The sequence below is a fragment of the Hippocampus bargibanti genome, linkage group LG06 (assembly GCF_051943395.1).
Source record: "Hippocampus bargibanti isolate YZ-2025 linkage group LG06, ASM5194339v1, whole genome shotgun sequence".
Classification (NCBI taxonomy): Eukaryota; Metazoa; Chordata; class Actinopteri; order Syngnathiformes; family Syngnathidae; genus Hippocampus; species Hippocampus bargibanti.
Window position 1 is genome coordinate 16773763 of NC_142739.1, and position 24295 is coordinate 16798057.

Here is a 24295-nt window from a genome sequence, read left to right on the forward strand (position 1 = left end):
ATACATTGACGTGATGGAAGGACCGCTACAATGCGTCTTTTTTTCGGTCAGGGGCGTTCCTTTCGTGACGTCACGTACGGACTCGTCACCAACTCAAAAACAAGACTTCCTGAATATTCAGCGCAAGTCTTAAAACGTAAAATATAGCTATATGCGGTGGAATCTTATTAAAGTACGCTCAGTAGAAGTCATTTGAAGCCATTTTACAAATTATGGACACAACTTGTCCGGAAACGTCGGTTGTCCTTTAATGCTTTAGTATATCCGGCCCAAACACTCCCTCCAAATGCTCGTGGCCCGGGCCTTCTTTCAAATTTTAGAACCCATTGTGGCCCGCGAGTTAAAAAGTTTGCCCACCGCTGCACTAGACAGTACAAAAGGGGAAACAAAATAAGATGTTGTCATGAAAATGCGCGTTAATCCCGACCATCAGAGAAATGCGACTCACCATAAATCTCGTCAAAGTTGTTCTGAAAACTATGGGCGGGACTTGGTGCCACATTGTGTGCCGTTGCGTCACTTCCGTCATAATTTAATAATCTTAGTGCAGAACTCAGTTCTTCTTTTCCTTTCGGCTTTCCCCTCAGGGGTCGCCACAGCGAATCAATGTCCTCCATCTATCCCGGTTTTGTGCATCCTCTTCTCGCACACCAGCTACCTTCATGTCCTCTTTGCCCACATCCATAAACCTCCTCTTCGGTCTTCCTCTCGGTCTCCTGCCTGGCAGTTCAAGACTCAGCATCCTTCTCCTGATATAGTCACTCTCTCTCCCCTGGACATGTCCAAACCATCTCAGTCTGGCCTCTCTGACTTTCTCTCCAAAGGCTCTAATATGAGTTGGCTCTCTAATGTACTCATTCCTGATCCTATCCAACCTGGTCACTCCCAAAGAAAACCTCAACATCTTCAGCTCTGCTAGCTCCAACTCTGATTCCTGTCTTTTCTTCAGTGGCACTGTCTCCAGTCCAAACAGCATGGCTCGTCTGACCACGGTTATATACACTTTTCCTTTCATCCTAGCTGAAACCCTTCTATCACACATCACACCTGACATTTTTCTCCAGCCGCTCCAGCCTGCCTGCACACGCTTCTTCACCTCTTTTCCACACTCTCCATTGCTCTGGACAGTTGACACCAAGTACTTAAAATCCTCCACCTTCTTTATCTCTTCCCCCTGTAGCATCACTCTTGCACTTGGATCCCTCTCATTCACACACATATATTCCGTCTTGCTGCGACTGATCTTCATTCCTCTCCTTTCCAGGGCATATCTCCACATCTCTAGTTTCTCCGCCACCTGTTCCCCGTTCTCGCTGATCACAATGTCATCTGCAAACATCATGGTCCAAGAAGATTCTTGTCTAACATCGTCTGTCAGCCTGTCCATCACCATAGCAAACAAGAAGGGGCTCAGAGCTGACCCCTGGTGGAGTCCCACCTCCACCTTGAATTCCTCAGTCATACCGACAGCACACCTCACAACTGTCTTACAGTCATGATACATGTGTTGCACCGCTCTGACATACTTTTTCGTCACTCCAGACTTCCTCATGCAATACCACAGCTCTTCTCTGGGCACCCTGTCATACGCTTTCTCCAGATCTACAAAGACACAATGCAATTCCTTCTGACCTTCTCTGTATTTCTCGTAACAGATTTCGGATGTATTTTTCTTGTAACGGAGTGCACAACTCCGTTACACATGCATATTCTACTCCCCACTGTGCCCTCCAGTTTTTCTGTCACACTTGATTTGCATAATTTGGTGATACACTATTGAGCAAATCCAAGATATTCTTGAGCTGTGATTGCATGAAAACCAGTTCAGGTATAACCCTACCTTCTTCCCGGAGTCAGCTGAGATAGGCTCCAACTGTGCCCGTGACCTTCAATAGAAAAAAATAAAAAACAATTAGAAAATGGATGAATGGAATATTTTGTCATTTTTTTTCAGGATTCCCCACTCCCATGCCCATTGCCATCATTTTTGGGGGGTCATTTGGAGTTTGTAAATCAAGAGATGAATGGAGGTTGTTCTTGATGAGTCCATTTCGTATTGCGCAAGTTTGTGTATCTCCACATCCGAATCTTCATGAATACCTTTCACTTTTCACTTTTTTACTCTCCAAGATCCATGTCATGCAAACATGCCAACTCCATCTCACAGGCCGTCACAAGAAATTATGATAAATGAATGATTTGTAGTAGGCCTCTATCTTTCCTCAGTTGGTGTTACGTTAGAGCAGGGGTCGGGAACCTTACATAACATATTTAGAAATGTTTTTCAGTGAGAGCCACAACACGCACGCACACACTCACGCACACACTCACGCACACAGACGCACGCGCGGCCGCTTTTCAACAAAATGTCAGAATGTATTATTTAAAATAACTTTGTGATAGTACTCACCGTTAACATGAATGGTTTTCCGTTCCTCATGATTGGTAAAAATCCAGTGGAACGATCGGAATGAAAGTCAACTTGCCGGCTCCATACGCGAAGTTACTGCTGGCTAGCCTGCACACGGCTCATTAGTTTCCACACTTGGTGCGCAACATACTTCTCACAGAAGTATATTGGTGCTAAAATTAACATGGGGCTTGTTAAAATGTCACTGACATTCGACTGTTTCATCTATGGTATTGTTTCATTGCAAATTAGAAACAGAACCTTTTCTCCACAAATCTCCACAAAGGCAAATGTTCGGTGTATTCAAGCTGAAGTGTACTTTGTTTTTACTTGTTGGGCTCATTTAAAGGGCCGTTTACCTGTTTCAACTGACGGCCAGTATCATCCAATCAAAATTGCGCTTCCCGCGAACAAAAAATGAACAGAAAAAAGCGAGAATGTGTATTTAGATTTATCTGCATATGCAATCATCAAAAGAGCCATATATGGCTCGCGAGCTATAGGTTCAAACATTTCTCTTGTTCAAATTTCGAAAAACATTGAGTTTTTTTAAACAAGAATTTAAATGTGAATTATCTTGCACATTTGCAATATTTTTGAAATAAATCATTATTTAGAACTTTGCATTATGCTGCTCTTGCATATATATATATATATATATATATATATATATATATATATATATATATATATATATATATATATATATATATATATATATATATATATATATATATATATATATATATATATATATATATATACACACCTCTAATTTTAGGAATATAACCTCAATGCTGTTTTTGATTAACGCTGATGCGACTATGCTCCAGTAATTAAACGTACGGCATGATGGTGGTACTTGAAGAACTACATTTTTATTTCTGGTGGTTATTGGTGTGATGTAAAAAAATGACAACCACTGACAATTTGTGCAACGTGACAAAAATGTTTTCCCTCATCCATCATAAAGAAAACTCATCAGAGCGCACTTCAGGTGCAGCAGAAGGCGGAGGGTCTACTTCAGGCGAACCACTACGACATGGACATGATCCGAGACTGTGCAGAGAAGGTGCCCCCCCAAACTCCCACACTTTCAGTTTTTGACATTTCAAAATGCGAGCTGACAGCACCTTTACATGTGCGAATTTCCTGTGAAGGTGGCAGACCACTGGCAGCAGCTGATGCTGAAGATGGAAGACAGGCTGAAGCTGGTTAATGCTTCTGTGGCCTTCTATAAAACCTCCGAACAGGTGAGTGAGCTTTCCTCTGTTGGTGCAAGAGATGATGGATGCCATTGCACGTGTATATTTATTTCATGCTCCTTTTCTGCGTTACGTGTCAGTCGAAGCCTTGTCCACCAGAATCGCATTCACGGGGATTTGTGCGTTGCATGATTATCTCAGGTATGCAGTGTGTTGGAAAGTCTGGAGCAGGAGTACAAGCGAGAAGAGGACTGGTGTGGTGGTGCTGATAAACTGGGCCCCAACAGCGAGTCAGATCATGTCACCCCCATGGTCAGCAAACATCTGGAGCAGAAAGAAGCTTTTCTTAAGGTGAGAAGTCTCTGTCACGAAAAAGGAATTGTGGTGAACAAATGTAATTGCTTGTAATGTAGTTGAGATTCACAATTACTAGTAATGCAAAATGTACTCAGTCAGTGGTTTGTCGTTGCGAATACTTTCTGTACAGGCCTGCACGCTGGCTAGGCGCAATGCTGATGTCTTCCTGAAGTACCTGCATAGGAACAGTGTCAACATGCCTGGAATGTTGTCACATGTCAAAGCACCAGAGACGCAGGTTAAAAGTAAGTGAATGAATAAGCCTTGAAACATTTTTATATAGCTATAAAGAATCAACCATGAAATGAGACACAAATATTGAATGTTGAAGTGGCATTTTTACATAGTGAATGTTGAAATTATAAGGGCGATAAATTTATTAAATTAACCTATCTCCTTAATTTTATTTTTAATGTTTAGAATAATTATTATACACCAAACATTTGAATTTCGATATTGGAAGCAAAACATGTTTGTTTTATGTATTTCCTCTTTTTTTCCTTAGACATTTTGAATGAGTTGCTGCAGAGAGAGAATAGGGTGCTACACTTCTGGACCATGCGGAAGAGGAGGCTAGATCAATGCCAGCAATATGTGGTGTTTGAACGTAGCGCCAAGCAGGTGTGCTCTTGTGCATTTATGTTACGAATGTGTGTAAGAACATGAAACACGTTACCCTTTAAAGGACAACTGACATCACTTTTTTGTTTCTTAACTGACATCAGAAAAATGTTTTATAGCATCTAAAAGACCCAAAACACGCAGTATGATATTTTTATTCAAATGCAAAACACCAATAAAAATGACTTAAAGTGTCCAAAATCTGCAAAAAATTGAGCTGCGAATTGGGCATTTTCAAAAAGTCCCGCCCCCAGTTTTTGACGTCACGCCAATACATGTTGCATTGCTTGAGAATCACAACAATGGCTTCAGATTCGGAGAATATGCTTTCTTGTTACACCTCCAGTTACGATTCAAATAGTTCTGAAGAGGAAAGCATACATGTTTGCAATCGATTAAATAATTTATTCCATGCCATTTTGGGGCAACATTGGGGAGAAACGATCACCAGTAAAGAGGCACAAAATGGTGACCTCCTGTGGCCACCTCCGTTTCCACAGGCTGATAAATTCGTTATATGGAGCTTGGACACCCTCTTCTGGCGGATTTTGGGTGCAACACAAGGTTTTCAGACCAAACAATACAGCAAAATACATTGACGTGATGGAAGGACTGCTACAACGTGTCTTTTTTTTTGGTCAGGGGGCGTTCCTATAGTGACGTCACGTACGGACTCGTCACCAACTCAAAAACAAGACTTCCTGAATATTCAGCGCAAGTCTTAAAACGTAAAATCTATTTATATGCGGTGGAATCTTTTTAAAATACGCTCAGTAGAAGTCATTTGAATCCATTTTACAAATTATGGACACAACTTGTCTGGAGACGTCGGTTGTCCTTTAAGTCATAGTAATGAAACAGATAGTATGATGTCATTCCCCACTGAATTTATAAAATAGTTTAGAAAAAGTTAATTACCCAACGTCAACAGAGTTTATCACTGTGTCTTAAAATGTTAATTTTGCATTATTTTGCTCCTCTGGTGTGGAATAAGTCACGCATAGAACATGAAAATGTTCTCGTGTCTAAAAATAAAGAAATGGCAAACACACATGCCAACTGTTTTTTTTTTAAATAAGGCAAAAAAAATCCCTTAATATATTTTTACTCTAACTTTTAGACTGATGAATCAATGCTTTTTAGAGTCCTCCTTTTGTTTTTTCTCAGTAAAAATGTGTGTCTTATCCAGGAATAAACTGGCAGACATTCGTAACAATGACAGTCTAAAAGAAAGCGATGATTACTAGGTTGATAAACTTCACCCGCTAAGATTATTACAGACAAGGGCGAAAGAACTGTGACTCCCACCAAGCCCTTATTTTGCTGACCTCAGGCATTACTGAACACGTAAACACGACCAGAGTTGGCATTGTAAATTATCCCTTATTTTCTTACCGCTCACAGTTAACTTTGGCCCATTGGCCAGCTACGCCTTGGCCTGGTTGCTTGCCAATTGCAGGGCTTTAAGTCAAATGAATTCATGTAGAAGAGAAAGGTTCCCTCTTGTGGTGTTCGGAGAACACTGCATGCATACCAGAACATGGTCTAAGTCAGGGGTCTCAAACTCAATTGACCCGAGGGCCGCTGGAGGCAGAGTCTGGGTGAGGCTGGGCCGCATCAGGATTTCCACAAGAAAATCACAGATAAAACATTCAAATGTTCTCAAAATCTTTATTTATAACACCCAAAAAAACGAATTAAATGAATAAATGGAAAAATGAATAAAAAATAAATTAACCAGTCATAAATAAATAAAATAATTATAATGATCATAAGGCAGATACAGACGACTGAAAAAACCCACAGGAAAACTAATTATTTTAATAAAGTTTCAAATGTCTGTATTCACAGTTCTTTAACCTTTAACTTTCTTCACATAAAGAAAATATTGAACATGAACTGTCCGAAACATTGCTTCTCTTGCCCACTTGTTCAGCTCCACACACTAGTTTCATTCATATCAATCATGCGGGCCGCACTAATATTAATTTTTCATATCAAGGCGGGCCGCAAAATGTTCTTTCGGGGGCCACAGTTGGCCCGCCAGCTGCGGGTTTGAGACCATTGGTCTAAGTCAACAGTTCGTGTCATACTCAATGCTGTCGTGCACTTGGAAAACACTAATACTGACTTGTTGAGGAGTGAATATTAAAAAAAGCAATATCTGTTTCATAGAAAAGATGGATCCAGAAAATGAATGTGTGTCAAATTTATTTTACGGGAATTCCTTTAGTGCACATTTACTAAACAGGGGTCATGTGCTTCCACAGGCCTTGGAGTGGATCCACGACACTGGGGAGTTTTACCTGTCCACGCACACATCCACTGGCTCCAGCATTCACCACACGCAGGAGCTTTTGAAAGAGCATGAAGACTTCCAGATCACAGCTAAGGTTGAAATGTGTTTCTTTCCTTTCAAACCACTTTTGTTCAAAAGTCAGCAGCGACTACTCTTTATAATACAGTGAGACCTCAGCTTACGAACTTAATTGGTTCCCAGACAGAGTGTGTAAGCCAAAGTGTGTATTACAAAAAAAATTCCCATAGGAAACCATTAAAATAGGAATAATCCATTCCCAGGTTTCCATAAAATATACTTTTCAACTAAATAAGCCTTAAAACTACACACGGCATACCGTATTCTATGTATAATAAATGTGTATTGTATTGTAATGAAAGAAATACACTGCACTGTATAATAAAGTCACTTATTTACATTTGTAATGGTCATTGATGGCTTGATGGAATGACGTTGGAGGTCCGAGGTCAAAGGGAATTGCTGTTTGGAAAGAGGGTCACATTCCATAAGGACTGTAATTAAAGAAATAAACTGTGCTATAAAATAAAGTCATTTTATTTACCTTTATGATGGTCATTGATGGCTTGATGGAATGGTGTTGGAGGTCGAAGGTCAGAGGGAATTGCTGTTTGGAAAGAGAGGCACATTACATGAGGACTGTAATTAAAGAAATAAACTGTGCTGTAAAATAAAGTTGTATTTACCTTTTTGATTGTTGTTGATGGCTTATGGAAGGAGAGTCAACTTCCATAAGGACTGTTGGTAACTTAACCTCTGGTGTGGCTTCTCTTTGCTTCTTTGGAGACTCCTCATCATTTTGCTGATTAAAAACCTCTTAATTGACACCTGTTGCTTTCTGACTTGTAAGGTCTTACGAAACTGAGGCATCTCAGTATCGTTCATCATGTTGATGACTCTCATAGCCACAGTCTTTTCTTGATGGAACTGTTCGATAAAAGCCTGCAATTCATTCCACTTTGCCAACATTTCTTTGATGCACTCATTGCTGAAGCAATCTCCTCCTCCTCAGATGACAACTCCTGGATGGCTTGTTGCTGCTTGTCCTCGTGAAGGGTAATCAAATCCTCCCTGTTGAGGTCCTCATTATGGTCAGCAATAAGCTCCTCAATGTCATCCGCATCCACTTCGAGTCCCATGTTCAGTCCAAGGGAAAAAAATTTGTCCAAAACAACAGCATCATGAGGATCAAATGTTTCAAAACAGAAGTTTTTCAACTTCTTCGATTGCCAGAGACCGTCGCTTTGAGAGCACAGAAACACCTTTTGCAACAGACGCACCTTTGATGGCTTCTCTGTTCCGGAGAATGGTAGCAATAGTTGACTTAGCATAGCCGTGCTCTGCCACGAAATCACACAAACACACACCTTGTTCGTGTTTTTCAATTATCTCCTTCTTCTCAGCGACTGTGATTGTATTTTGTGCCTTCTTCGGCTGAACACGAGCCTGTGGTGGTTTTTTTTTCTGTCCCATAATCATAAAATTATGAGCAAAAAGCTCCAAGGAGGCGATCGACGTGTGCATTCAATGAGAGGGGTTGTGGAAAGGTGGCCCGGCTGGAGCGCTCTTCGGTCGTGTGCTTCCGCCGAAGATCGGAAGATTACTCCGCCAGATCCGAAGGTCGTGTGCTTTGGTGTTCTTCTGCCTAAGATTACTCCTCCAGCCATGGTGGGTGTGTATCGCGAAAAGTAGTGCGTATTTCAAGGTTTAATTTTCATAAATTTGACATTCGTAAGTGTCACATCTCGTTGCCATCCGGGGCGCGCCCCGCCCCTCCTGTCACCTCCTCCGCCAATCTTGGGAGACGGCCCCTCCAATCATCATTCACCTGGGTTCCCACAGCTGATTGTCATTCACTGATTGTGCCTTCTGCCTATATCTGTCTGTCGCTCACTACCGTCTCCGTCGGAGTATTTTTGGTCATTGCCGTTTCCACTTCCGTGTTGCCAGGTCTGCTGTCATTTAGTTATCTTCCTCCACTCTTCCCTGTTTGTTATTATTTGATGCATGTTCCAGTAAAGACTCTTGATCCATCCAAGCCTGTCACGCCGTGTATTTCGGGTCCTTCCCTATCGCCAAGATTCCGTCGCTCGAGTTCTGCCTCTTTGCACTCGAGCGTCGTAACAGTAAGACGAAAAGTTCATAAGATACGGTTTTCGTAAGCTGAGGTATCACTGTGTATTTTTCCTTTGATAATGTTCTGCTTGTTTTGATATATCGCATGTCAGAACTGTCCTGTATTCAAATGGGAAGCCCCTTCTCTGTGTCACATAGGGTTTTCCATTTTAGGTACCATCGGTGTTATGTTGTGAAAAAGCTTATGTGCCAATTACCAATGCCCAACTCTCCCCTTTTCTCCCCCCTATGTGTTACCCACCTTTCTCTCCCTTGATGCGCTGCTATTGACAGCAAACCAAAGAGCGTGTAAAGCTGTTGATCCAGCTGGCTGATGGTTTTTGTGACAAGGGCCACGCCCATGCCCTGGAGATAAAGAAATGGGTGTCCTCTGTGGACAAGCGCTACAGGGATTTTTCTCTCCGTATGGACAAATACAGGACATGCCTGGAATCGGCGCTCGGCATTTCTTCCGACTCCAACAAGGCAGTGAGTGTTCACCATTAATGATATCAAAAGGAAAATGATATCATACATGAACACTTTGGTTTTGAGGTTTGATGGGTTTTTCGTGTTTTTTATTTGTATTTGTATTTATTTTTTGTTTATTTATTCATTTGTATTAATCGTGCTACGAGACATGTTGGATGTCTGGTAGAAAAGTAGGATTGAAGCCAGAGAAAATTTTGTTCTTTGTTTTTCATGATATTCACACGTTTTTTTCGTCCCACAGATTGACAAAATGTAGCCTTAATTAACCTTATTGACTCAGAATGCCACTATATGTATTTTTCCAGTATATTTTAATAAGATGGCAAAAACAAACCAAATACACTGCAAATTTTGCCGGTATGCTGTGTGGTGAAACGCTACCATGGCCATTGTACAGAACATAATAGCGACAGTCTATTTGTTTTCAGAGTAAAGAGCTACAACTGGATATCATCCCAGCTAACGCACCTGGTTCAGAGGTCAAGTTGAGAGACGCTGCTCATGAACTCAATGAGGAAAAAAGGAAGTCCGCAAGGAGGAAAGAGTGAGTGACACCTACCCATGTTATATAATCTCCTTATGATGAACATAACTACTTGGACAGTTTCAAATCCATTCCATTGTTTTTGTGTTTTTAGATTTATCATGGCTGAGCTGATCCAAACAGAGAAAGCCTATGTGAGAGACCTGCGCGAGTGCATAGATGTAAGTCACAGACTAATCACTTGAATGGGATGCAAAAAAAATACAGTAGTTGTTTTTTTTATTCAGAATTTAACATTTCCATGTACATTACCAACAATGTAGTTTTGTCTTGGAGTAAAAGGTAAAACTGCTGGTTTCTAAAGAGAACAGTAGTGTAACGTTCAGTGCTTGTTGGGGTCGCGTGACGACACACACGGAGAGCAGGGAGGACCCGACAACGGGGGTTGGGCAGTGTGCCTGAGGGAAGGCCTGCGCGTGAGTTGTGGCGTGACAACTGCTCCTATTTGTTTGTTAAAACTGCTAAGTTTTGTTATTAAAAGACAGACTCGCTATACCAGCGACTCTGCGCATCATTTGTCACACTGAGGGGCATTACAGTAACTTTCATTGTCGCAGTGACCCTGAACCACCTTTTTTTAATTGGTGATCGTGAATGTTGGTGACATCCCTCCTGTTGTGTTTATTCTGGATCAATTGCGTGCAGATTTTGCAAACCTTTTCAAATGTTGACATGATCTGACCATTGAATCCGTCAATCGCCTAGTTCTTTAACATTACAGTATTTACTTTTATAGACACTGTATTACGTGGATTGAAAGTCAATTATAATTTCACCACTGTGGGTGTTCTCCCGGAACAAAAAAAATGGTTCAGGCCAAGAAGAGTTTAATCTGAAATAAATGCTGATGTACATGGACAGACACACCCAATGCTTTGTTGATTGTGAGAAGGGAAATTAATCTTGGCCTCAACTTTTGCACATGTTACAAACATAACGGTATCGTTTGCATGTCTGGCACGAGGATTGCATGTCTATGCCCAGGAATGAACTACACCAAGTTTTGGTATTTTCGCAAACATTTTGCACCAATGTTGGAGTGAACACAACCGACTTATTTCTCTGCCAATTATAAAGTCTCCTTTCAACCCCTCTAAATAATGTTTGCGAGAGGCGCGTTGATATTCTTCAACATAGTCGGAAAAAATTAAGAAGGTACCACAAGCAGAGGCATACAGTAAAGACGGCAAGAAAGATGAGAAGTCTGTCAAGTGGGCACTTGGAGAGACTAGCTTCCACTTGGATTGTAGGTTTCCATGTGTGGCCACGCTCCATTGCTTTGGAAATTTAAACCACATATAATAAAGAAGATAATAATCCTAATCACACTAAGAAGGCCTTAAATTACCTATTTTGAACAGTGATTCGGAGGCTGCAGTGTATTCTGTTGTTGTATTCATTAAATACAATGACATCCACCACAAAAGCGCCTCACAGCGAAAATTGTGTCTGTTTACAGTCATGTTGCATTACCTCTGACGATATTTAGACGTGGTTTAAGCAAGTGTAAAGTTTAGTCTACTTTCAGATGTTGCATTAATGTTGTTCTTCCTGGTTCAGCTCTCCATTTCTGTAGTCTAAATATTAAATCAGCAGGAAGCAAGTTGATATACAAAAAAAGAATATTTATTTATCAGGAGGCTAGAGGATGTTCTTGAGGGGAGAAGCGAAGCCAAGGGACAGAGAGACAAGAGTGCGCGCAACAGCGCGTCTCAGACTGATATATAGACAACAGGAGTGATGTCACTTTGGAAAGGACCTATCATTTGTTAGATACAATCATGAATATTTATTATTAGACTGAAACATGATAGGTAGGTTTTTATATTAAGTACAAGCTGAGTACATGTATACTAATTAACATATACAAATAACTAAACTACACTACAACGTGGCGCACACAGACAGAAAAACTAAATCCTCATACAATCATTTCAAAGCTTTCAGGATACACCAGCTTTTGCAGTTTAGTACAGCTGTACTGTCTTACCATGTGGTAACATACAGACCGGTGGTGAATAGATTTTAAGATTCATGTTGTTGTTTTTTTACCAAAGGTAATGAAACTAATCCAGTTAATTTGCACTCCTAAAGACTATATGTGGGGTCCAATGGTCCAAATAGATAATTACATGTATATCATTGGTCTCATACACAACCATTTTTCTCTTTAGCTAAAGAAATACTGTATCTTGCGTGTTTAGGATCTCTCTTTAAACATGCACTGTTTTACATTTCTGTGAGATAAATGTTAATATGCTGTACTCTGACATACAGACGTATTTATGGGAAATGAGCAGTGGTGTGGAGGAGATTCCTCCAGGCATCGTCAACAAGGAGCACATCATCTTCGGGAACATGCAAGACCTCTATGAGTTCCACCACAAGTCAGTTGAGCATTGATATTTGACATTTGGTGTTCTGCGCACGCATACATTTGGGTGTCAGAAAGCGTACTATTTATAGGACTGTATTGTCTTTCGGAGCCATTTTACTTGCTCATATAAAGTAGGATTGACCCATAAGAAATACGTCATAATAGAACCATCTGTGTCTGGTTCTACACAGCATCTTTTTGAAGGAGTTGGAGAAATATGAGCAGCTTCCAGAAGATGTTGGTCATTGTTTCGTTACCTGGGTGAGTTGTGATTTTTCCCAGCCTTAACAATAATAACAGAAAGGCTGCTGTTTGATAAGTGATTTAACTTTAATCATATGTGGTATAGTAAATTCAGTAGTTACTGGTTTTCTACTATTGAGATTTTTGTTGGCAAAACGGTTTTCAAAAAAGATGTCTTTCTTCTGAGCTTTGATAGGACATAAATAATTGAATGTTTGAACACTCTCCTTGGTACATTGTATGAGTAGATTACAATGTGCACTGCAGGCAACTATACAAGTACCCGCACTTCCTTTTTATTTCCCCCTATGTCAAAAACTTTTCAAGCACAACTGGTTTCAAGTGCAATTATCTTTCCATCAATTTTGATTTTGATCCCACTCAGGCTGACAAATTTCAGATGTATGTGAACTACTGTAAAAACAAGCCTGACTCAACACAACTCATCTTGGAGAATGCAGGACCGTATTTTGATGTAAGTAACAGCTGGCAATAGATAAATCACAATTTTGCATTGGTTTCTCTTTTAATTAAATTCAAATTAAAGTCTGCATATATTAGACAAATTGATGTGATTTGCTTTCACAGGAAATCCAGCAAAGGCATCGTCTTGCCAACTCTATCTCATCCTACTTGATCAAACCAGTCCAAAGAATTACTAAATACCAACTGCTTCTTAAGGTACAGTGACACACTCCTTAACTCAAGGGTCAGCAATATGCAGTTTCTTAGCCGCATGCGGCTCATTAGTGTCACCCAGTGGCACTTTTTCAAAAACTTTTGAAAATGGACGAAGTTGGGGGAGGAAAATATATTTTCTGTTTTAATATGGAGTTTGCATGTTCTCCCCGGGCCCGCGTGGGTTTTGTCAGGGTCCTCCGGTTTCCTCCCACGTAAAAAACAAACAAACAAAAAAAAAACATCCATGGCAGACAGATTGAACACTCCAAATTGTCCCGAGGTGTGAGTGTGACAGTGACTGTTGTTTGTCTTTGTTTGCCCTGCGATTGGCTGGCAACCAATTCAGGGTGTCCCCTGCCTGGTGCCGAAGATGGCTTGAATAGGCTCCAGCACCCCCCGCGACCCGAATGAGGAAGGAATAAGTGCAACGGAAATATGGTTTCTGTGGGAGGAAAAACATGACACAAACATTCTTAACGTTTTCCAATGCTGTGATAATGTGTTGTAAGATGATTTCCAAATGTTGCCTCCAAGATGCGTGTGCATCTTTATGATGTCACTGTTGTTTGCAAAGACGGACATTCTATCATCTTCATCTCAATTCAATTCTTCTGTACTATTTGTAATTAGAGTTTCCATTGCACTTTCATATGGTTTTGTTTGTGTTTAGGAGCTGTTGACATGCTGTGAGGAAGGAAAAGGAGAAATCAAGGATGGTCTTGAAGTAATGCTCAGTGTCCCCAAAAGAGCCAATGATGCCATGCACCTCTCTATGGTTGATGGTAAGTTTAAGCACACACACACACACACACACACACACACACACACACACACACACACACACACACACACACACACACACACACATACACACACACACACACACACACACACACACACACACACACACGCACAGACACGGGCATGCGCAATTCTTATTCTGCACATGTTCCTTCAGTTTAACTTGTTTCAAATAGACTGACCAATATTATAGGGTTGAATTTTAAGCATTTTTCACCCTTCATAAGGCTTTTGTGTTTTTCACCGTGTGATTGGTACCTTTGCCGTCCGTTGCTTTACAAATAAGTAGGATGGAAAGGGAAAGGGTATGTGTAGTTTGACTATATTTCATTTTAAGCGTAAGCCGGTATTGTTAAAAATCACAGTTTGTTTTTTACCAATCAGTAAACACATTTACAAGAACGTTGTCCATCACTGTTCCTACATTTATGTGTCACAGTATAATCATTTTGGCTTGTGTCCTAAATCTCAGGACATTTTGATAAAGAAAGGTCATGCTTCTGTAACTCGTCACACTGACAGCAGTGCACAGCCACGTATGTTATTAGCCATCACAGTGCACTGACATCCGAATTGGTTAGTTAATTTGGCTCCTTTTTTTGAGGGGGGGAGGGGGCAAACACCACCTAACATACTGCCACACAGCAGAGCATGCTGTTTCACAGCAGCACCATCACGATGAATGGCTTGATTTAGGGTACGCTATCCTCTGTAAAGTACAGTGTGAACAGGCCTCGAGTCTTTTAATTTGTATTGTTTCCACTAATTGCTAGTTTTGTCACAGAAATATCACGATTGCCACTCAGCAGAAATTGTTCGATTGTGATTCAGCATTCAACTTGTCACCCACACACTGCATGCGAACAGATCAAACGTTGCCTTTTATCTTTTTGCCTCAGGGTTTGATGGGAATATTGACTCCCAAGGAGAACTAATTCTTCAGGAGTCCTTCCAGGTTTGGGATCCTAAAACTTTGATCCGGAAAGGCCGTGACCGCCACCTTTTCCTCTTTGAGATGTCACTGGTTTTCAGTAAAGAAGTGAAAGACTCAAACGGACGCAGCAAATACCTTTACAAGAGCAAGCTCTTTGTGAGTTATTGACACCCTCATGTTTGGGTTGAGTTCTTTCCATACGTTGTGTGATTTTAAACATTTCATGTATTTATGTGATCATTACATCCACAGACGTCTGAACTGGGGGTGACAGAACATGTGGAGGGGGATCCATGTAAGTTTGCCCTGTGGGTGGGAAGGACTCCAACCTCGGACAACAAAATTGTGCTGAAGGTGAAGTATAAACAACTTACTGTAAAAATAAGCATCTTAACAAATGTGTTTGATTGACAAATCCATTTCCACAAATCTTTCAACTCATCATATACACAGACAATTCTCTTTATTTACAGTAATCCCACACTCCCATTATTGGGGTTCAGTAGATCAGTATGTGCAATGATAGATGTGGCCTTATTAGAGAAACAATTTAGGCGTCTTGTCACGCACGTAAGTCATTTTTCTGTTTTACACTAACTTTAAACTGGAGCCAGTTTTACCAAAGATGGTAATTTTAGCCAACATTTTGGAGTAAGTTGGCACATGATGTTTGGAAAGAATGTGTCCAAGTTAAATGCACCCCTGTAAAATGTGTTTACATATGTACAATTGCCATTGGGATAATGGGTGTGAGGAATGTATTTTGTTTGTTTTTATATTTTTCTTTCTCTTACGTTTTGGGGAATTCTATTTCATCTTGAATTTTAAGTTTCAATCAAGGTAATGTTAATGTGAACTCATTCACTGCTATTCAGGAATGTATTCGTGAATTGAAAATATGACATAAAGCGCCATTCCCGAATTTGTTCAGTTTTGTCTTTTCTTGTTTGGTTGCAGATAAAGCTCTGGCCATGGCCTCTGGCAATGATTTTTTTCTCTTCCACAAGGGGCAGCATTTCCCCTTTTTCCATTTTAGCACTTTGTTCCAACTTCAGCCGTTATTAAAGACCAATATAAACCAATATGTATGTATTGCATTGTATTTTGGACAGCCGCCCTCATTTCAAGCTCATATAACTCCAGTTAATTTAGCAATTAACTTGTTTTTTCCAGATGAAAGAAGAGAATCTAAGGTTTCTTACGCTGCATTCAATGTTTACGTCGTCCTAAAACTGAATATTCTGTGGGTCCTGGAATTGGAGTGTCAATGACAAAACCCTGGCACTGGACACATTTTGCACGTCTGGCAGCGTATGAGTTAATAGACATCACATTATGTATGTTAAAACTAAAAGTTTAATAAAAAAACAGTTTTATTTAAAATTGTAAATCAATGTGAATCAAGACAGACAATTTACCAGTACCAATAACCAGTATTTTACTATAGTACTACTATTTTACTATAGTAATAGTTATCATTTTTGGCTCTTGTTTTAACACATTTCATAAACAAAGAGAGAAGTCGCCCCTCGCTCACTTCCATTTTGCTCTGTCTGAAAGTTTGAGAATTCCTAATGTTGTCTGTTTTCATTTAGATGTGTGCATATGTGGTAGGTGTCTGTCTGTCTATGTGTCTCATTATGCAAATGTTAATGACCATCCAAACCTGCTCCTCATATAACGTGTCATCAAAGCAGCCTCGATCCGTGCTGCTGTCAGAATGAAGGAGAAAGAGCAGGATCCGTTACTGACACAAATTAGATGCTGACCATCCACGTTTTCTGAATCGTGGGATTTAGCAGACAAGACCATCATTTCACCTTTATCACTGCAAGAAAGTACATGTGGTCGTGAAAAAAGCTGTATCTTTTTTAAAGCCCTCTAATCCCCTTTAGGATTTATCTTCGTGTGCTTTTCCTTCTTCACCTGTATATCTAAAAATTGATTATTTTACAGTCATGGGTGTTATGCATGATTTGTTCCAGGCTTCAAGCATTGAAAACAAGCAGGACTGGATCAAACATATCCGTGAGGTCATTCAGGAGCGAACGGTCCATCTGCGCGGTGCTCTGAAGGAGCCCATTCACATCCCCAAAGCCACCACCGGCAAACATAAAGGCAGACGGTAAGCTAACAGAGCATCTTTTATTTGTTGTCTTCGTTTTCACAGCACTCACGAAAAGAGCAATTTTCTTGTGGCATCTAGTTAACCCTTCTGGTCTACGTTTAATTAAAACAATAAAAATGTGAAATGAACACGATACTGACACCATGTACAAACTATCTGCCTTCAGAGATGGAGAAGAGCTAGATAGCCAAGGTGATGCTGGCAGTCAACCTGACTCAATCTCAATCGCCTCAAGGACATCCCAGAACACACTGGACAGTGATAAGGTAGAGGAACATGCACACACACAAACGCGAACACACACACGCACACACACGCACACACACACACACACACACACACACACACACACACACACACACACACACACACACACACACACATATATACATATATACAGTACATATACAGTGATACCTCAGCTTACGAACGCTTTACCTCACAAACTTTTCGCCTCACGAACATTAAATTCACGAGAATATAATCTTGACATACGGACTAGTTTTCGGCGGCCGAACCAAACCACACGGTTGATCAGTGCCACGGTGCCTGGCGGACTAGTTTTCCACACCCCCGTTGAGTGCAGACATGGTTTGTTATCGAGTGAAGTACTTTGCTATTATGGGACCGAAAAAGACCCCACCAAAGGCTAGTATTAAGTCGAAGAAGACACAAAAGAAAATTACGGTCGAGCAGAAGAAGGAATTCATCGAAAAACACGAAAGAGGTGTGCATTTGTGTGACTTAGCGTCCCAGTACCAGTACGCTAAGTCGACCATTGCTACGTGTGTCTTAGGGTGTTTCTGTGTTGTCTAAGCAACGGTCTCAGGCAATAGAAGAGGTGGAAAAACATCTGTTGTTTTGGATTAACGAAAAGCAGATAGCAGGGGATAGTGTGAGAGAGGGTATTATTGCCGAGAAAGCACGGCAACTTCACTCGGATATCATCAAGAGGCAACTACATCAACGACCATCAAAAAGGTAAATAAAACGACTTTATTACACACTACAGTTTATTTCTATAATTACAATAAAATAGCACATTTATTATACATAAAATAAGGTCTATTTTGTTTTAACGCTTATTTAGTAGAAAATTACGTTTTATGGGGACCTGGGAACAGATTATTCCCATTTTTAATGGTTTCTTTGGGAAATAAATGTTTGGCAGACGTTTTATGGGGACCTGGGAACAGATTATTCCCATTTTTAATGGTTTCTTTGGGAAATAAATGTTTGGCAGACAAACGTTTCGCCTTGCACACATTTTCTTTTGTCACTTTTAGCAGCACTTACTTTCTTTGGAGGCATGATTAGGGGCTAAAACTTAAAGAGCTTGATGGTTCTCTTTATTTGTAAGTAGGTTCGTTGTCAGATCTCCCAGGCAGGTGACGCGCAGAGCTTGATCGTGGCGTGGAGTCGAGCAAGTCGTGCCGTGACGTCCGTCCGACGCCTGGCTTGAGCCGGGCGTGCCTGTGCGGGTATTTGCAAGTCTCTGTGAGTCTATGAGTCCGAGATGAGTCTGAGATGATTCTGCCCCGTGGTTCGCCCAATTTCTCTGTCCCGCGACAGCTCCTTTTATACCATTTTGAAGCGTGTGATATGCGTCAGGGTGATGCGTCAGACATGCAAGGGTTGAAACGCCACAAACTCTTCGTACACCTATATTAAACGCTAGAGCAAAACGCAGCACGTCCGCAAGCGACAACAGTTGGTTACGGAGAGAGCGATACACACACCCGTACGCCGCTCAGCACCCCACCCTCGTGATAGATGAAATGAACTTTTTTTCAAATATGTCAGATATATACGGAAAAGTTTTCCAAATATAAGGCACACTACCAGATAATAAGGCGCTACAGTAGAGGTTGGGGTTACGCACTACTTCTGCTACAGGGGGAAATGGAGTCAGTGGCTGCTGACAGTAGTTGCGAGACATGTTGTGGCTCATTAGTTCACATATAAGGTGCACCTGCGTGTAAGGCACAGGGTCATCGTTTGAAGAAAATGTAGGCTTTTGTGCGTGCATTGTACACCGGTAAATACTGTGTGTGCATGTATATATATATACAGTAAAGTCTCGTTATATCGATATTCTCGGAAGTCGGAAAAAATATCGATATAACCAGACTATCGATATATCCGATCCTGCGCCGAACTGCATTAACAAAAGCCACCAAAAGAGGGCAGCCAAGCACCATATAAGAAACGGAGCTGGCCTTGAGCTCCCATTTTGTGCCTCTTTTTTTTTGGGTGAGAGATGTTCCCCCAATGTTGCCTCAAAATGGCACATATAATTCTTTAATGATTGCAAACATGTATGCTTTCAACTTCAGAACTACAGTGTATTTGAATCATAGTCATAACTGGATGTGTAACAAGAAATCATATTATCCGAATCTGAAGCCATTGTTTGGTTTCACAAGCAATGCAAGACGTCTTAACGTGAAGTAATTTTTATTTGCATTTGAATAAAAAGTGACATCGGCTGTCCTTTAATACACAGTATGGAATGTTAATAATTTTCAAAATCATCGCGCTTCAGCAGACAAAACAAGAAACATTGTTGCAAAAAACGATTGCATTCATATACAGTACAGTGGGCATGTACATAACACAACAGGGAAACTGCAACGCTTACATCTGACTGTATTATGTATGCAACAATTTTAAAAAAGTCATCAATCTTCTTCTGCTTCACACGAGCTAGCGTCTGAAAATGAAAATGGCTCTGCAACACGGGTGCTGCTCACGTAACAAACTCACGTGACCAAGTCGACCAATGGCGCGACCGATGGCGTGTCACGTGACCAAGTCGACCAATGGCGCGACCGATGGCGTGGCACGTAAACAAGACACGTGACCAAGTCGACCAATGGCGTGACCGATGGCGTGTCACGTGACGAAAAATGGCCGGCGGGGGATCAAAAGGAGCACGTAATAACTGGATTATCGTAATAACCGGGTATCATACTAAACGGTACTAATTATACACGAAAAGACTAGAAATGTGCAAGGAAAATGAAAATAGTATCGTCGACCAATGGCGCGACCGATGTATCGATAAACAGCAAAATGGCCGGCGGGGGATCAAAAGGAGCACGTAATAACTGGATTATCGTAATAACCGGGTATCATACTAAACGGTACTAATTATACACGAAAAGACTAGAAATGTGCAAGGGAAATGAAAATAGTATCGTAATAAGCGGTACTATCGATATAACGAGACTTTACTATATATATATATATATATATATATATATATATATATATATATATATATGTGTGACGGGTGTCACAACAGTGACTGTCTTCATCTCCACGATGCTGCCGTATTAATGAAGACGAGACGCGTGGATGTGTCTTTTTATTTCTGCAACACAGTATGGCAGAAGGGATGGGTGAAGTCGCATGGGTTTCGTCTTGTGATTAACCTGAATCTCCTCGAGATTGTTCTCAAATGCAAAACATTGTAGATAACAAAACAGAATTAACAACGTGTGATCGTATAGTGGTTATTTACAGAAAAAGAGAATACAACACAAGTTCACTGTTATTTACAAGATGTCCCTGAACGCATCATGGGCGGAGACTCGGCAGAACACGCGGTGCGCTTGTAATGGCTGGCGCACAGTTCAACCCGCCACGGACACTCACGGGCAAATGAAACACGACACAAGAAACTAAATATTGTTCAATAAAAACGAAATGAAACAATTATTACCTGCAACACAGTATGGCAGAAGGGATGGGTGAAGTCGCATGGGTTTCGTCTTGTGATTAACTGCGCAATAGAAAAGCACATGTGCTCCAAAGTTCCACTCGACAAAACGTGAAGTAAATAATGACACAAAAAGTAATCTGGACTCGAAATGAATAAGGGAACTAATTAGATAACACTAGACAGTACAAAAGGGGAGACAAAATAAGATATTGTCATGAAAATGCGCGTTAATCAAGACCAACAGAAAATTGCGACTCACCCTGAATCAAGATTGTTCTGGAAACTATGGGCGGGACATAGTGCCACACTGTGCGCCGTTGCGTCACTTCCTTCATAATTTAATAATCTAAGCGCACAACTCCGTTACATGTATATGTGTGTGTGTGTGTGTGTGTGTGTGTGTGTGTGTGTGTGTGTGTGTGTGTGTGTGTGCGCGTGTGCGTGCGTGTGTGTGTGTGTGTGTGTGTGTGTGTGTGTGTGTGTGTGTGTGTGTGTGTGTGTGTGTGTGCGTGTGTATGTGTATATATATCTATATACATTCAATGCAATGGCCATGTGTGTGCGTTCGTGTGTGTTTGTGTGTGTGCAGGTGGTTGTGTGTATGCTGGTGCGTGTGTGTTTGAGACATTCACTGGAAGCCTGGGCTCCCCACTTATATCGGGTAATGACACCACAGAAGGCCTTTCCTCCTACGCTCCATATGAGCAAACTTAACAAGCTCATGCACACAACTGCAAAAAAAATGATATTTTTTAAGTTTCACTGACTGTAAAAGTGAAGCCTGTTGGTACCCTCAGTGGTGGTTAACAAATGTCAGAAAGAAAGAATAGGGAATGAAACCAAAAATTCTGAAGATTAAAAAAAGGAGAGGAGTAGCAGTACCTTACATTGCAGGAGTTTCTGAAAAAATACAGAGTCCTTTGGCAACACAACTTTCCTACTTATTTCAAACCGATAAACACCTTTGGGCAAAATTAGTGTATCCAAAAGATAGGCTGCCAAATAAAAAAAACAAAGTAATGTAGTTTATTCAATACATTGTAAGAATGAAAATTGTAAAGTGCAGTACATTGGGGAGACTAAACAAATTCTCAAAAAAAAAAAAACGTTATCAACATCGCAGGGATAATACTAGTGTGACTCAATCGGCAGTACATATGCACCTAAAAGCTAGCAACCACTCATTTGCTGACAATGAAGTTGAAATCTTAGCGAAAGAACATAGATGGTTTGAAAGGGGAGTAAAAGAAGCGATTTTCATAAAACAGCTAAATCCTTTCAACCGATATGGTGGGGTGAGGTTCAATTTGGATTGTTCGTACAACAGCCTACTTAGGCAAAATAGAATTAGTAATACTGATGAGGTGATACCGGTGGAAGTGGGGCATTCAGGCCAGTCGTTAGTCAGAACAATAGGAACAATCAGTGGAGTGGCAGTGAGTAGTCCTCTGCTCCCCCCCAACCGGAATGCAGGGACCTATCATAGCAGAGTCCGGCACCGCCATGTCTGGACAGTAGGGATAGTAGATATAGGGCCTTAACTACCAGTAAGACTTTAGTTTGCTGACGAAGTTTCTTGGATAAGAAGCGAAACGTCCGACACCTTCAAAGTAGTACAGATGACGGCTGAAGAAACCTTTTCATCGATGAAGCCAGGCTTATTTTGTCCTGCTCTTACAACAAGGCAAGACAATTAAATGGAATGGAATGGTGTTTGAATTCTCGTTAATTTTTCAGGGGTTTATAATACACAAAATATAATTGTTAAGTGTCCCATCTGTTGAGGACTCATGAATACATCTTTGAAATGTGCACAATACTACTTGCGAAATAGATATACCCAGTCAATGTCCTGGCTTTGAATGCTTCTTTATCTCTTTGGATCTCTGTGGGTATTCTATGTGAAACGTTTCCTACAGGAGGGGTGACACTGGTTTGCTTGTGTACGGATTTTTTTGTATGCGCGGGCTCGTGTTCCTGTGTGCATCCGCTTCAGTGACTGACTTGCCAGCTGCTACAGCCTCCCACTCACTGAGGATGCTTTCCTCTATACCACACAGAAAAGAAGCGCTTTGACTCTACCGCTTGATTTCTGAAAAAATAGAGACTCCAGTCAACTCTTGATTACCTGGTTAATTTTTGTTTCTGAATTGCGATTCATTATATTTTCAACAAGGCATTGATGGATTTTATCCTTTGAATAGCTCTGCGGTGAAGAATGACCCCCATTCCAATTGTGTTTTATTGACGATAAGAGTAGACGGTCTTGACGGTGGATCAAGGATTGGTTGACTCATTGCACTACTTTTTCCGAAAGGAAGTTAAATACGATTTTTTTTTCTTTTTGCCGACTTAGCGTGCCTCGCTCTTACTTGTAATAGAGCAGTCCGTGCGGGTTGTGCCGACCGCTTGCTGTAGAAAACTTCTGGGGCATTTCTCACAATGAGAGAGTGGAAAACAATGGAAAAATTGGAGGAACGAATTGCACATCCAGTTTCGCAACTTCTCAGCTCGCTGGCTTTACCACACTATCAAAGGGTATGTTGTAAATCAAAATGGAATCATCCATTTACTTAGATTTTGTGTTTCATGCATACTTGAGTCCCTCTTATACCCCTGTCGATGCCATTTATTGTATGAACTTCTTAACATATAACAACAATTAATTTCAATTTGTGATTAGCAGTATCCATTTACTAGTCTAATCCTTGTTCCACTTTTGTAGAATGCAAAAATTGTTTTTTTTTGCTAATCGAGGAACAACTGTAATGATGTTTAAAAAAGATCCCTATAATATAGTGCCGTTTTGCACCATTTTTATCACAATAATGAATTAACCACAATATCCATTTAGCGTCCAATTAGCGTCTTTACTGACAGTTCTCATGTCAATCAAAAGAACAAATTCAAACGAGGCATTACACTTTTAAATTTGCCTGATAAAACCTGGTGGCAATAATGCTCTGACTTTTATCAGCAGTCACAAAAATCCTGGTTCTAAACAGAACAGGTTTAAACCGAAACTCAAGCGGTGTACTATATATGTACAGTACTAGAAATCAAAATGTCGTTTCTTTTTCAGCTGTCGGGTGGCTGTGAGCTGACAGTAGTCATCCACGACTTTGTGGGCAGCAACGGTGGCAGCAGCGGTGAGCTGACAGTGCGACGAGGCCAAACGGTCGAGGTTCTGGAGCGACTGTACGATAAGCCGGACTGGTGCCTTGTGCGGACCACGGATCGCTCTCCAGCTCAGGAGGGCATCGTTCCCTGCTCCATGCTGTGCATCGCGCACTCCAGGTCATCCATGGAGATGGAAGGGCTCTTCACCCACAAAGGTAAGACA

General features: G+C 40.9%; 1 protein-coding gene across 1 annotated transcript in view; it reads left to right on the forward strand.

Annotated features, from left to right (window-relative positions):
* The window catches only part of triob (trio Rho guanine nucleotide exchange factor b), a 141487-nt gene that overhangs the window by 82883 nt on the left and 34309 nt on the right, over positions 1 to 24295 (forward strand). The window contains exons 19-37 of the mRNA XM_088999776.1: positions 3384 to 3482; positions 3571 to 3663; positions 3817 to 3966; positions 4103 to 4217; positions 4478 to 4593; positions 6864 to 6986; positions 9320 to 9514; positions 9946 to 10061; positions 10156 to 10222; positions 12339 to 12448; positions 12630 to 12699; positions 13067 to 13156; positions 13270 to 13362; positions 14033 to 14144; positions 15063 to 15253; positions 15350 to 15451; positions 17083 to 17222; positions 17392 to 17491; positions 24035 to 24287. Of these exons, the coding sequence (XP_088855902.1) occupies positions 3384 to 3482; positions 3571 to 3663; positions 3817 to 3966; positions 4103 to 4217; positions 4478 to 4593; positions 6864 to 6986; positions 9320 to 9514; positions 9946 to 10061; positions 10156 to 10222; positions 12339 to 12448; positions 12630 to 12699; positions 13067 to 13156; positions 13270 to 13362; positions 14033 to 14144; positions 15063 to 15253; positions 15350 to 15451; positions 17083 to 17222; positions 17392 to 17491; positions 24035 to 24287 (2335 nt within the window). The remainder of the gene's footprint in view (positions 1 to 3383; positions 3483 to 3570; positions 3664 to 3816; positions 3967 to 4102; positions 4218 to 4477; positions 4594 to 6863; positions 6987 to 9319; positions 9515 to 9945; positions 10062 to 10155; positions 10223 to 12338; positions 12449 to 12629; positions 12700 to 13066; positions 13157 to 13269; positions 13363 to 14032; positions 14145 to 15062; positions 15254 to 15349; positions 15452 to 17082; positions 17223 to 17391; positions 17492 to 24034; positions 24288 to 24295) is intronic.